The following is a 15,631-nucleotide window of genomic DNA, read 5'->3' on the forward strand; positions in this document are numbered from 1 at the left end:
CCAGTTAGGGGGGATTAAATGGTAGGATAGAATTCCTCTTGGCACATGTGGCATTTGCCTCATGACCCATTGCAGTCATATGCTCTTAACTTCCACTGACGGAGAAGACAGTAGTCACAGAAACACTTAAAAACACTGCCTGGTGACTTAAAACCATCACAATTTGCATACACATTTTGAGACAGCTCATTCAACCCAAGGACTATTCTTTTAGTGTCCAGAAGGCACACATCTTTCCAAGGTATCACTAATAGTACAGTAACATGGGTACCTATCAAAAGGATAGAGTCACTGAGGCATGAAAGATGAGGCTGGAGCTGAAAATGTTTATCAAACATATCCTAGAATAATTATAAAGTTTCTTGAGAGACGTCCAGTATTGTGGTAGGAGGGAAGAAAGCAGTCACTTAGATTCTCTGATATTTAACTCTTTTTAATATGTATAATGGGAGTGGGGAGAAGGATAGATTAGATTATCTCTAAAGTATTTTTCAGCTTCAGCATAACTATAAATATAAGAAATTACATAGATTCTAATAATTATATAGATTCCTTTATATTTTGAGATAAATATTTGGTATTTCTTGTTTTCAGTTCCTCTTATGTATGAGCAGTTTGGAGTGTTTATCATTATTCTGGAATAAAATCTTGTCTGGGGTAACCTTTTCTCCTCCCCCATCCCAATTCCCACAAGATTCATCCATTGCCATTCTTTATCAGGGCTCTTCTTCCTCCATCACTACTAGGAAGCAAAACATCCCTATTTGCACTGTTTTTTTCATTCCCTTTCATTCAGTTGATATTAGCTCAAGGTGGCAGGCGAGCCATGGGCCACTCTGTTTCTTACCTTGTCACTTATCCATTCCAGGATGTCAGCACAGTCCTGCCAGTACTGCTGCAGCTTCAGGACCTGCCACAGTCGGGCACCCTTCTCCTTCATCAGCTCCAAGAGCAAATCCCATAGTTTCTTCAGCTCTTCCAGATGTGCCTAGAGGGAGTAATAAGCAGCACAAGTCTCATGCCTCTTCAAAATACAGTCCTGAAGCCCTTGAATAAAGCTCAAGTGTCTCCAAAGTCTTCCTCTCTCCAGATTTTACATCCTCAATTCTTTGGACCAATTACCCTATGACATAGTCTCCAGTCTTCTCATTATCCAGTTGCTCTTTGTTGGACATGCTTCAGAAGAACAGAAAAGGGAAGTGAATGGTAAAGCAGGAACCTATATCCTGCCTTGGCTAGCACTTCATCAGAATGTCCTTAGAATGGAGTGGGGGGTGGGTGGGGCAAGGAAGTGAGGCAATTGATGGTGTTTTTAAATCTAAAGGACATTCACTTCCTGCCTACACGTAAGTGAAATCTCCTATTGGGTTACCACTGGATGATAAAAGATAGTGCAGATTTAGAGATAGGAGAAAGAAAAGGACGGATATGATAATTCCCAGTGGAACATAATCTCTTCTGGAATGGTCTCATGAAAATAGGTGCATGTGTATATGTATACATACATATATATGTATACATATACATATATATTGAATCTTGAAGGGAGTGATTATGTATATATGTGTATGTGTGTGTGTGTGCATGCGTAGGTACTGAATGTATATGTGTGTGTGAAATCACATGTGAAAGGTACTTGAATCTTAAAGGGAGTGACTCAATATATGCATATGCATATGTATATAATATTCAATACATAATATATTTAATATATAGATGTCATATATATGTAAACATATATAAACATTCCTTTAAAGATTCAAGTACTTTCTACATGGTATCATCATCTGAATATGTACATGTAGATAATGATAATAGAGTACTTAGATAAATACATAATTAGTTAGCAAATAGAAAAATAAATGATACCATGTAGGAGGTACTTGAATCTTGAAGTTAGCAAATCAATGAGACAGAGGTCAGGAGGGTCCTCTCTGTACAAGATAAGATTTAAGTACTTTCTATATGAAGATTCCCACCAACTTCTAATGCCCTCCCTCCACTCTAACAATTTTATACATTTAACAATCTTGCATTTATTTCGCATTCATTTTTTAGGTAATATTATAGGTCCATTTTGTCTCTCCTTACAGAACAAATATAAGCTCCTTGAGAATGAGTAGTTTCATTTTCTACCAAGACCCAGTTGAGTGCCTGGAAAAACTGTATGTATTTAATAAGTACTTCTTGCTTGACCAATTGATTGATTCTAGAACCCTACTCACCTTGGTGTCCTCATGAGCAAAATGTCCTTCAACAAATCGAACTGTCCTGATTTCCTCCAGTTCAGGAATCACCCTAGATTTTGCTTGCACCTCACTTTCAAAGGATTGATGTTTCAGGTATTTCCCCTGTAGTTTAGAAGCCAGAGAAGACAGTTAGGGCATTCCAGACCCTACTCCGACTTTCCAAGATCCTTTAGAAATCATTAGAGTTCACCTTGTCCCTTCTTTCATTCTGAAGTGAATTGATAACTAATGGATATGACTAGGGTATCCACATTTTAGAATAAATTGTTCTCTAGGGAAAGGAAGGAGAAGAATATTCATAATAAAATTTTTAAGAAACCCAGATACCAAAGGTTAGGGACTGTGTATGTTCATTATAAAGATAATGTCACCTAAAAATCAAATTAAGAAAAGTTAAATTCAAACAGAAAACTAAAGGTTTAAGATCCATCCCAGCTCTAAATATATGATCTTATGACATTCAGTCATTTTTAGTTTTCCATAAAGGAAGCATACTCACATACATAGACTTCTCTGACATAATATGTATACTTCAAAGAGCTGTGAATGTTACCGTATGTACATTTTCACTATTGTAGAAAACTTCTCTCGCTTCCCCTCCTCATGCCTTAGGAATCTTGTTGAGTTGCTATGACAAAACCATTTCTTGGTGGCCAACTTCTGGTAAAGAGTTTCTCTGAAGTAAGTCAGAGAGATCCTAAGATAACATACACAGGTATTGTATTCAAAACCCATGTGGTTTGATGGAAATTACTAGAGCTTGTTCTTCCCATGCAAAGATTTCAAAATGCCTAGAGTCATCTTTTGACCACAGTGAGAATAAAAGCATTAGTGGAAGAACAAAATAATTATAATCTTTTATTTTCTCGGGCATACTTTTCCATTCTCTTTATCATCATATACTGAGTTTGTTCCTTTTTTTTTTAAAAAACATGGTCATAGTCAGTGTGTGTTATCAGTTCTTTCTTTACCTTGAATGATTTTGCCTAAATGGTCCTGTCCTTACCTACATAGCTCTGAGCACCATTCCCAAGTAATTCTACCACCACCATCATACCTCTATGATCTCAACTGCCTTATTCAATGGGGAATAAAGTAAATTAAATGTTTCTCCTTTCCAGGGGAAAGAAATAACTAAATATTGCTGAAAATGGGTCCATCACATTTAGCTTTCTGTCCCTTATGCCATTTCCTCCATTCTACATTTGTCCTTCCTGTCAGAAGAGTCTCCACTTTCCTCCTCTTGCTTTCCCCTATGATAACACCTAGTTCAACTGCTACAACACAGACTTATCTCTGTATTGAACTGCCTTTTCTCATATGTTCTCTTACTGGATTACATGTGGTTCAAGACTATCTCTTTGGAAAATTGTATATTGAGGGTAACCAAAGATTCCCTGAAATAGATGCAATAATGAGACATTAAGTTTTGCCTCCATAGTACTCTACTTCAAATCTCATCTCCTGGTGGCATCACATGGGGTGTCATGAAAACTCAATCCTTGGAAGATCTACTCTCTAGACTAACATTATAGGACTTTGACTGGCCAATTGGTGGTCATACAAAATTTTGTATGATATTTAGACCAAATGAACCTATCTCTTTTTACATCACTCCCTCCTTCTATAGTCTCACTTCTCCAAGATTTCATCTGGCAACTTGGTAAAAGAGTAAGATATCATCTTTCCTTCTGGAACACTCCTTCATGCTCCTACTCCACTGACTCTTTCTTCTTTCCTTATGACCCTGATCCTGTATAGCTTTTGTCTTTCCTAAGGTCAAAAGCCTTTCCCCTAAGTGACCTGTATATTAGTTGGGTCTTTGTAATTCTCATCAGAAGCAATGTTAAGTTTCTCCATGATCCATTTCTCCAGGTCATCTGCATCTCGCCGGAAAACCTGATAGTGATAGGATTCTTCAAGCTTCTGACCACGTTCAGCAACACGCTCTTTGAAATGTTGGTACCGACTCAACACCTCGCGTCGCCTTTCCTGGATCTCTTCAGCTGTTTCCAGCACTTTTATTCCAGTACTCTCCATTATCTATAAGATTAAAAACTTCTGTCAATAGCTTGCTGAGAAATTTTTATTTTGCTTTCTATAATATCTCCTCTACTCAGGGCTCTGCCAAGATAGATTTTTTAAAATGTCTTTATTTTTATTATGACCTAAACAGACATCAATAGATGTGAACAATACACAAGAACAGAAAGATACAATGTGAAAAGCTATATATCTTTATGACATAGAACTCTTTTAAAAGTATATGTTAAACTTAACATGACAGCTATCAACACTGCTTTTCATGTCTATATCTCCTTCTGAACTTCCTTTTTCTCTCTTCTGTGTATTTTTTAATGCTTCATTATGCTTTTTGCTTATCTTTTTGCATTACTACCATTATCACTACCCATCTCTTCCTCCTCCTCACCTTGACAGATACATAAATATAGTCAAGCAAAACAAATTTACTCATTGGCCATGTATGTCTCATTCTGTACCTCCTGAAACATTTTTTAGCCTATAGCAGTATTACAGGCCTTAACTATTCACAGCATACCCACAACCACCATCACTAAAATAAACCTCCCTTTCTCCTTACTTAAGCTATGACATAGGCTAGTAACATTGGCTTTGAATCAAAGGACCAGGGCTTTTACTGGCTTAATTGTTTGTTCCCTGTGTAACTTGGGACAAGTCACAAACTCTCTGGCCCTTAATTTCCTTTTACACAAATAAGGAATCATATTATGTTACCACTCAGGTCCATTTCAGGCCTGAAGCCTATGATCCTATAAAGTTCAATAACTTCCTAGAGGACGGATCATTGGGAAAAGTCCAAATCTGCTCCACCAACTTTCCTAAAGTCTTTGTTCTGCCAACTAATATAGGTACAGTAAAATTCTGCTAATTTTGCTAAACTATTAGGGATTTGTAAGAAGTCTGAATTACAGAATATTTTAAAGGAATATAATTAATTTGTTTTCAAAGATTTAGAGCAATAGGAATTTATTTGAGGAGTATTTTCTTCTAGATTTGCTTTGATGGAAAGGGACAGTTTGACATTGTGCAAATATATACTCAAAACTTTTCAAAAAATCTCTGATTATAGAAATATCCAAAAATATTTAATTATAAAGTCTCTAAGATTAGAGATTATGCCATGTTTCATCTTTGTATCAGCAATGCCTAGCACATGCATTTAGTTGATTGTTAAGAAATGGTGAATAGATAGAGTAACTTGGGCACATTATCAATTTGTTTAGTAATCCCTGTTGTCATAGATAATACACCAAGCTAAATTTCAGTGTAGCTACCATGTATTTGTCATGAATACTGAATATGGGAGAAGCGAATTCATAAACTTTTATGTTGTCTTCAGCACTATAAATTCCATTCCCTCTCTCTGTACAAAGAAGCTTGCCCTAGCAATCTTCCCTACATAATGATCAAAACCTGCTACTCTAAACACTGGTCATTCCCATGCAGAGTGGCATCTCTATGAGTACCAACCAATTCACTTGGAGTCATGTGCAATGACTTCTTATTTAGCCAAGTTTTTGAACCTTCCCTTGATTCCTTCGACTGTAATTTATTACCGGCTACAACTGGTATATTCATAGAATGGGCTCATTCTTTGAATTTATTGCTCAAAAGTCCAAATCCCAGGTAAAAATTATAATATGTCTCCAAATAGCACAATGAGCCAAGGATTGTTGGCAAATCCTCACTTCATTCAGAACTCAAGGATGCAATACCTCATGAGAATTGTTGTCCCTAATGGAAAAATTAAAAATAAAAAGTCTTCTGTTTTCTGAACAACAACAAACCACAATATCTTCACTGAAATCCCTTGTTAGAGATGAGATAGAAAGAACAAGTTTGATTTATAGCATTTTGTACTAAGGGGAATTCTGTACTCACAATCTCCCTTGGTAAGAGTTCCCTCTTTTGCTGAACAACTGGTTCCAATGGAGACCAAACCCCAAATAGTCTTCTCCAAGTGGGAGAGAAGATTTGCTGAGGACAGTGTAACCCAACTGACTATTGGAAGTGTGGGCGGGAAATGGAGAGATGCAGCTGGCCCTAGGCCCAGAGTCCTACCATGAAGAATCTACATTATCTATACCAGACAGAAACAACTCAGTACTCTCTCCAGTTGCTACATGACTCATCAGGTTCCTAAGGTGTCTCTCAGTCTTCAAAAGAGGGTAAAAAAGCCTAATGGTCAGTTTGGAAAACATTGTCTTGGGTATAAGTCAAGGAGCATGTTTCTGATTGTCTTGTCTTGTTTTTAAGGAAGAACAAACTCAACATATGAGTAAGCACCTAGTAAATGCCTACTATGTCATAGGCACTGTGCTAAGTACTAAGGAATACAGAGAAAGGCAAGAACAGCACTAGAGAATCACAAGGATTCCTAATTTGCAACCTAGTGCTCATTTTATTGATTCAAATAACAGCTAGTAAGAGGAGGGGGAACAAGAAGAGGAAAAGAGAAAGGAGAAACAGATGACTTGTTTGTTAGAAACTTAGCTTGAAAATTTTTAGTTTGGATGTATTCAATTTCCAAAATTATTTTTGTTGATGAAGTTTTACATTTCTCAGGATAATTGCCAAGGATGAAGCTAGGTGGCCCAGTGAACTGAGTGTGGGGCTGTGAGTCAGGAAGACTTATCTTTGTGAGTTCAAATTCAGCCTCAGATATTCACTAAATTGTGTGACCCAGGCAAGTCACTTAATTCTGTTTGCTTCAGTTTCCTCATCTGCAAAATGAGTTGAAGAAGAAAATGGAACCACTCCAGCATCTTTGCCCAGAAAATCCCATATGGAGTCACAAAGAATTGTACACAACTAAAAAGTAGCTGATCTTAGAGATGTCATATGTTCTTCTATGCACTCAGCCATGGAGGATGGGGTTGGGGGAGTGGGTGGGGTTGATAAGGCTATGTATAGCTGACTATCTATTAAGGATGGATCTGTTGATGATGACTATTTGGGAGGAGACCTTACCCAGGAAAGATAAATGAAAAAAGAGGGTTAGAGAACTGCTCTTAACTAGACAATTTCCCCCAATAGAAAATAAGGGAAGAGATATGTTAGTGAGTTAGGCTTGTTGGATATGGATGAGTTTATGACAATAAATCCATGAGTACCTACCGTGTGACAGATAGTGTGTTTGGAAGAATACAAAGGCAAAAGTGATACACTTTCTATCCTCAAGAAGGGTATTTACATTCCAAACACAGGCTGGGAAAGGAAGCCTCCACCATAGGGGGTTGAATATGAGATAAAATATATGTGTATGTGTGCCTATGTGTGTGTGTGTGTGTGTGTGTGTGTGTGTGTGTGTGTGCGTTACTACTTACATGTCTGCTACTCCTTCAGTATTATCCTTTCTGTAATTCTTAAGTGAGGCGACCCAGGGGAAAGAGTGCTGGGTCTGGGATTAGGAGGTCCTGAGTTCAAATCTGGCCAAACACTGGCTGTGTAACATAGGTAAGTCACTTCACCTCTATCTTTGTTTCCTTGACTATAAAATGGGAATAATAATAATAGTGACTCCTTTGCAGGATTGTTATGAAAATCCAATGAGATAATATTTCTAAAAAGTACTTAGCTCAGTACCTAGTGCACAGTAGGAGCTATATAAATACTTTTATTTCTTCCCTCTCTTCTTTGATTCAAAGTGTATCTTTCAAATAGAAGAGACCCAAGACCTTTGTGCCCTCTCTTTCTGGTCCTTTTATGGTATAAACAGCTAAACATCAAGCCATATTTAATTCTTGTAGACAAGAAAATAGATAGAAGTTATGGTGACCCTACAAGGGAAAACAAGGAAAGTGTTTACAGAAGTCCAGGAACCTTTTTGTAAGAGGTAGGCATAATTTTGCACTAACTATATTTACAAAAATGCTTTTAGTTGAAATGTCAATGGATCCAATGTCAGTGGCTCATCAGTGTCAATCATGCCTTTCCATCTTCTGTGACCCTAGTCTATGTCCTCCCTTAATTATTCCACAAGCGGTCTGCCCAAGGTACTGGATAAATTCATGAAAGTTTATTAACATCATGTAGTAATAAAGGCAGCATTTGCCTTATTCATTCATTATCCTTTTCTCTTGCTCCCCAACAAGCCTATTTCCTTCTCTGGCTATATAGCTTTTCAGTAATATTTATTTGAATCATTTTTGCATGTAAAATTTTATTGATCATGTGCTGCACCTAAAATTTTGATTAATCTGAGATTATGAAGTTTCATTACTTGCAGCATCTCCAAAAGAATACTGGTGTTAAAAATACATTTTTTTTTCAGGGAATGACTTGTTGCCATTGTATATATTGTACAATTTTCCAAATGCAATCCATCCAGCTTTCATATTTCTCTTCAAGTTTGAACCCAGATCATTATTCATCTGCAATATCTGTCAAAGATATGTTTAACAATGAACCAGCACTGTTGGCTAGCCATATAATAACATGTATATGTTTATAGTATGTTTATAGAATGACAAGCATGTTTTATACACTTGGTGTTTCCTGTGTGGATTCTTATGCAGAATTATTTTAACTGATCTCATTTTGAAAGTTCTACACTGTTCCAAGGACTGAGTCAATTAGTACAATAATAGTCATAGGATCATCCATAGAATCTCACCAACTATAGTGAATCCCTAATCCATTTGGATTCAATGTTGGTCATTCTCTGATGGCAGGGGCAAGCACTCTTTGGAAGTATACTTGGCTCCACGTTTTGCTTGTGAGGTTGTCCGTATAGTTGCATGCATTAGGGAATCCTCTCTGACTTTAACATATGAGTGGTAAATGCCTTGTTGAAATAGTTTTTAAGATTCTCTTCTGCACCCTAATCTATTGCATGAATGGATATGGATATAGATATATATGCAGAAATAGATATATTTTATAATATTGGTTAAATAAATGAATTTTGTTTTTGCCCAAATCCATATTTGTTCTAGCTAATAATGATCCCTCCCATCATTATTCCCATACATTAGCCATTTTTGATAATTATATTTGCATTCTTATACCAAGCAATGATACTAATTGAAAGCAACATTGTTTCATGGCTACCAATCCAGGTCATGAGAGATGAGTGTTATGGACTAGGTCATGACTAGCATGGAGAGATAGGTAAGATAGGTAAGCTAAGTAACAAAGATACTCAAAAAAAGTGAATAAAGAATGACTATCACCCAAACCGTTCTATGCCATTTTAACAGATAGCTCATAAAACAGATTCATAATGGACACTAAAGAGTGTGTGTGCTCATCCTTCATTGCCAGAGAACACCATGCTATCAGAGAAATAATGACATGACTTGTACTTGACTTTGTTTTGAGTAAGGGAGGGCTGTGCAAGTCACCAGCTTCACTTCTCCAGAGCCATCTGAATCCAGTGGCCAGATATTCATCAGGATGACTGGAGATGACCTAGGATGCCCACACCTTCTACCCCATTCCTGAAGCCCTTTATGTATTTGAGGGTCAGAGGACCTGAGTTCAAATTATGACTGTCACTGTCACTTCCTTCTCTAGGCCTGTTTCTCTTCCAGTTCTAAAAGCCTATGATCAATATCACCTGAGCAGCCTGACCTGGGCTCTGGGTTACAAGTACCAGCACCTATATGGCCCAAGTAAGAAAAAGCCTGGGGCTGTAACTGCCTCAACCAGATTCAAGTGGTGTTTTATATTAGGGAAGTCAGGTCTATCTGCTCAGCTCCATCTTGACAATCCAGGCCTTCTGTGGTTAAAGAGCTTCGCTGATCCCTAAGGAGAATCATTCATTGTCAACATTATCTGCCTGGTGCACATTTTTGGGAAAGTCTTGAAGGAAAGTTAGGACCTAAGAGTCCTCACTTTGTTTTCACTGACATTTTAATTATACAAAGAAAGGGTAACAATTTGGCACCATAAGTGTCCAATCCAAGAGGAGCAGACAGACTGAGAAACAGAAAGACAAAATATATAGACAGATAAATAGATAGATAGATAGATAGATAGATAGATAGATAGACAGATAAATAGATAGATAGATGAATATACACAGAGACTAAACATTAATTAAGCACTTACTATGTTCCAGGCACTCTGCTAAGCACTGGATATACAAACTAAAGCAAGTAAGATAGTCCCTCCCCTCCAGGAACTTACATTTTAATGAGGGAAAACATCATTAATGTAGGTACTAGAAAGTCAGGTGAAAGGGAGGGCAGAAGTAGACATTTGGTGAAGTGACTGGAGATTTCTGGAAACTGTAATGAGATTAGGAAGAGCAGGTGGAGGCCTAGAATTAAGCAAGAATAGACTGAAGCTGGCCCATCAAAGCTCAGGGTGAAACTCCATTCTCAGATGGGGAAGGAGTAGAAATCATGGTCCAATGCAGGACAGGTAGCAGGACTAGAAATAGATTGAAGAAGAGACAAAGTTCCTTGAAGCTATCAAAGTCGCTTCAGGTCTAAGAGGGATGATTGAAGAAATTATGTTAAAAACATGACATATGCAAAAGACCCAAAGAATCACCTAGGGACCACCAAGGTGTTTGAAGCCCAATATTTATCAAGAGTTGGGAAAGTAGAAGAAAAGCCAGGGAGGAGGAGAATAATAATGAAGGCTACATAAAGTATGTCAGGGAAAGCATTCCAGAAGATAGAATTAGAGCTTTGAAAATAGAGGAGGAGATACATAATTTGGCAACAAAGGGAATGGAAAGCATGTCATCTTGGAGGAGTGACCTGCCTGTTAGAAGTGAAAACTAGTGAAAGAAGTGTTACTGGAGAGAGCTGATAATGATATTGAGTTCTGTATTATTTTGCCTTTCTTCTTAAGAGTCCATAATACTAACAATTTTTTTCATATATAGTCAAAGTGATCTTTGAGGCAGGCAGGAAAAGAATTGGATCCCTGTATTTGTGGATAAAAAACAAACAAACAAAACTGAAGCCTAGAATGCTAGACACATAATAAGAACTTAATACATGCTTGCTGACTGTTCCATGGCCACATGGAAAGTCAGGAGAGGACTCGGGGCTGTAAGGCATGTCCTTTTTCCTCACCTGGTTAAGATGACAGGGACTTCCTCTGTTCAATATAAACAAGACACTATTTCTTATCCTGAAACAAGGAAGGTACGTGTGTATGTGTGTGTGTGTGTGTGTGTGTGTGTGTGTGTGTTCTTGGGAGCAGAAAGAAGAAAAGTCTCCAGATTCCCCATGTAAGTCCCTACCCCTTTGACATTTTCCTGTCTTTTAACATGAAGGGTATAAAGGGTCCCATAGAAAAGAGAACAGTCTAACAGGAGAGATGCTCATGTATGATTATCAGCTCTGAGCAGATCTGGTCTTCCCACAGCAAACTAATCAGGTCTTCCCAGACAGCTCTTCTCTGCCCCACCTCACCGTCACCAGAGCCAAGTCCTGGGCATGACATCAGCCTCTAAAGCTCTTTCTCTTCTCAAATTTCTCCTTGATTCAGCCTTCAAAGTAAATTTCTTAAAGCACAAGTCTGACCATGTCACTCCTTAAGGTCAAATGCATACTTTTCTATTTGGCATTTAAAACCCTTTGCAACCTGGCATCAACCTACTTTTCTAGTCTAATGGATTAGTCCCTTAACATTCTACAATACAGACAAATTTCTTGCTGTCCCCCACACAGTCTGTTCCATCTTCCTAACTTTGTACTGACTTTCCCTCCTGCCTGGAATGTACTCCCTCCTCAGCTCCACCACTGACAATTCCTAGTTTCCTTCAAAACAGCTCAATTTCTACCTTCTGCATTAAGTTTTCCCTGATTACCACAGCTGATAGTATTTTTGCATTCTGCCACACCCTAAAATTATCCTATATTTTATATTTTGCATGAAAGGTGATGCAGCGGCCTGGGTTCAAGTCTTGCCCCTAACTCATACTGATTGTGTGATCCTGGGACAAACCTCTGAGACATTCAGTGATTCAGGCAGCATTTTAAGAAAAACGGTTTATAGGAACAGCTAGGTGGCTCAGTAGATACAGCATGGGCCCCAGAGTCAATAGGACCTGAGTTCAAATCTGACTTCAGACATATGTGACCCTGGGTAAGTCATTTAACATCGATTATCCCTAAAAAATAGAAGGAAAGAAAGAAAGAAAAGTGGCTTATATACATTGGCAGAAGAAATTCCTTACTGAGAACCCTCTATATTGCTAAAATCCAGGACCTCATATATTATATAGCTATAAGTAAAGCCATGTACATCTTCATATGTGTGTATATATACATACATGTTGCTTGTCTGAGAGATATAAACTTCTTGAGAATAGAGACTGTTTCATTTCTGACTGCATCTCCACACCCTGACAAAATACCTGGCAAATGGTAAGCTATAAATACTTCATCAATTGATAAGGGGTCCTAGGCTTCCTTATCCTGAAAGTATTTTCAAGTTAGATTCTAAGACTCAGCCTAGCCTGGAACCTATCTTCAAGTTGAGGGTTTTATGCCTTTTGTTGATTTTTGCCATTTTAGGAATCATTTTATCGGTTACTTTTCTTGTGACATTCTTACTTTCTTCAGAATTAATTCTCATTTTCAAAAGTCTCTAAAAGCCCACCTGATGAAAGGATTAGCCAGTAACTAAATCTCATTCAGTCTGGTATTCCTATCAAAGTCAGCAATAATTGCATTCATTCTTTTGGAGTCAAGTTGCCCAACAAAACAAGCGTGCAAATTCCCATGCCAAGGGGTTAGGTAGCCATTCCAGGGTGGTAGGTCATTGTTGCTTTGATACCTACACCTCAACTCCATCAAAAAAATCCAAAAAGCACTGCTTTCTAGGCAAGTCACCTAAGAAAAGCCCAACCACCTTTGGGGTTAATCCTACATCTACTCAGATGCTGTCACTATTTTTACAAGCCTGACTATGCCAGAGAAACTTTCTGGTTGCCATGAAAATATGAATATCTCAATATGAAATAGCAACAGTATTGATGTGAGCTTGTATTTCTCTAGTTCTTTATAACATATATATATATATATATATATATATATATATATATATATATATATATATATATATATATATATATATACACATACATACATACATACAAACATACTTGTGTGTGCTTTTCTCAAAAACAACCCTCTAAGGTGAGTAATATAGTTATTTCTACCATACTACAAATGGTGAAACTGAGTCCCAGAATGGTTAAGTGACTTATTCAAGGTAATATATCTAGTAAATTAAAACTCAGTTTTTGTTATTCTTAGGCCAGTGTTTTTTCCATTATATCTTGCTTACCTCATAAACATACTACCTGGCTCATATAAGGAGCTTAATAAATGATTTCTGAATATAAAAGCCTGAAAGCTATCTGGTACTTTTACTAGTAAAATTCCCAGAACATTAACTGCATTTTGCATTTCCTTCTAAATGTAAGTACAAAAACATATTTATCAAATAATCTACCATTTTGAATTATCTATGTCACTGTTCTCCACAAATAAGAACTGACTGGATTTGCTAATAGAAATTGCATACAGCTTTGCAATGTCTTGCCTGTATCTGAGGGATATGGCATTTACCTTTCTGATCCCTCAGGAAAATGTTAAGGGAAGAAGAGATCTCAATCTGATTTTAAAAGAACAGCCATTCAAGAAACTATCAATTCTTTCTATCCAGCTTTGGTCATGCTGGTTATTGATTCCTCTACTTCATTTCTGGCCATATTTAAAAGACTGGCAAAAAACAGAAAAGTCTGACCTTACCATTTACCATATAGTAACAGAGAAAATAAACACAGGTACAGTATCCTTTATTATACATATGTAGACAGCCATTCAATAAAAATTTATTAAGTATCTACTCTATACTAGGCATTGTGCTAAGCCCTGGGGATACAGGGAAAGTGAAAAGGCAGTCCCTGCCCTCAAGGAGCTCATAACCTAATAAGGGAGACACACAACAAGCAACAAGCAGGTACAAACAAGCTATATACTGGACAAATAGGAAAGAACCAAGAGAGGGAAAGCATTAGAATTAAGAGGAATTCAGATAGGCTCCCTATAGAAGGTGAGATTTTAATTGGAACTTGAAGGAAGCCACAGAAGCCAGAAGGTGGATATGTGTACAAAGTAGAATCACACACTTTTAGTGCTTAAAGCTTTCCAAGTTTCCACTTTCTAGTAGCTGTCCCATTTCAGTTAACTGGCAGAGCAGGTGAAAATCTTTGACTGGCACATATATTTTTTGATGGCCCCCTTAATCTCCTTATTTCTCAGACTGTAAATAATGGGGTTGAAGAAAGGAGATAATACAGCAAACATCAGAGTAATGGTAGTGTCCCAAAAAAAAGAATACTTAGCATTGAAGCGCAGGTACATGAGAGCTACACTCCCAAAAAAGGTCAAGAAAATAGCAAGATGGGAGGCACAGGTAGAGAAGGCTTTGTGACGTCCCGCAGAGGATCGGATCCTTAGAATCACCCCAATGATCTGTATGTAGGCCAAAGTCACCAGTGAAATGGCTGAGATGATTTCTATGGCATGGACAATATCCACCACCTTAATCAACACAATAGAGCCTGTGTCCATACAAGCTAGGTTCAGTATGGGGTCAAAGTCACAGAAGATATTGTTAATTTGGTTGGGACCACAAAATGGCAGTGTGGAAATCCAAGCAATTTCAGGGAGTGGAGTAAAGAAGCCAAAGAAGCAGCAGCCCAGGGTCAGCCGAATATAAAGCTGTGAAGTCATAATGGTTGGGTAGCGGAGAGGATAACAGATGGCTAAATATCTATCCATGGCCATGGTGGTCAAGAGGTAAACTTCAGTGATACCAATGGAATGGAAGAAATACATCTGCAGGAGGCAACCAGCAATGGAGATGGTCTTCTGCTCACTTATCAGGTTGGTGAGCATCTTTGGGATGGTGGTCGTGGTGTACCAAATCTCCAGGAAAGCAAGGACTCCAATGAAGAAGTACATGGGTGTGTGGAGACGAGACTCTAGAATTACAGCAATGAAGACCATGGAGTTGCCTATGATGATGAATAGGTAAATGAAGAGCAGGAGGATGAAGAAAAGAAAACCACCTTCCTGGAAATGGGGGAATGCGGTGAAGAGAAATTCAATAACCACTGTCTGGTTCTCATTCTCCATTCCCTTAGTGACATCACCTTTGAAGGCAAAATAAGAGATTTCTGGTACTCTAAACTGGAGAATGAGATATGCTGGCTATTATTTACTCTCTGATAAGATAATCGTTTAATTATTTCATGTTCACTATTATATTAGGCCCCCAAATATGGCATTCCTCTACTTCCCAATAATCCATTACCTTCCCCAAATGGTAACAAATATTGAAATAAACTTACATAATAA

The 15,631-nt window shown here is 37.7% G+C and overlaps 2 protein-coding genes across 2 annotated transcripts in view; both read right to left on the reverse strand.

The window, feature by feature from the left end:
* Nucleotides 1–4,289, reverse strand: part of SPTA1 (spectrin alpha, erythrocytic 1) — a 99,258-nt gene extending 94,969 nt beyond the window's left edge. The window contains exons 1-3 of the mRNA XM_072647345.1: nt 4,053–4,289; nt 2,226–2,351; nt 848–988 (exon numbers count right to left, since the gene is read on the reverse strand). Of these exons, the coding sequence (XP_072503446.1) occupies nt 848–988; nt 2,226–2,351; nt 4,053–4,289 (504 nt within the window). The remainder of the gene's footprint in view (nt 1–847; nt 989–2,225; nt 2,352–4,052) is intronic.
* Nucleotides 4,290–14,452: 10,163 nt separating this feature from the next.
* Nucleotides 14,453–15,415, reverse strand: LOC140524074 (olfactory receptor 6K2-like). Its single transcript, XM_072638577.1, has one exon. The coding sequence runs from the start codon at nt 15,407–15,409 to the stop codon at nt 14,453–14,455; it is 957 nt and encodes a 318-aa protein (XP_072494678.1). The 5' UTR covers nt 15,410–15,415.
* Nucleotides 15,416–15,631: the final 216 nt, after the last annotated feature.

The sequence above is a fragment of the Notamacropus eugenii genome, chromosome 2 (assembly GCF_028372415.1).
Source record: "Notamacropus eugenii isolate mMacEug1 chromosome 2, mMacEug1.pri_v2, whole genome shotgun sequence".
NCBI lineage: Eukaryota > Metazoa > Chordata > Mammalia > Diprotodontia > Macropodidae > Notamacropus > Notamacropus eugenii.

Excerpts from the sequence above, each read along its gene's own strand:
- LOC140524074 (XM_072638577.1), bottom strand. The coding sequence starts at position 15,409 with ATGGAGAATGAGAACCAGACAGTGGTTATTGAATTTCTCTTCACCGCA.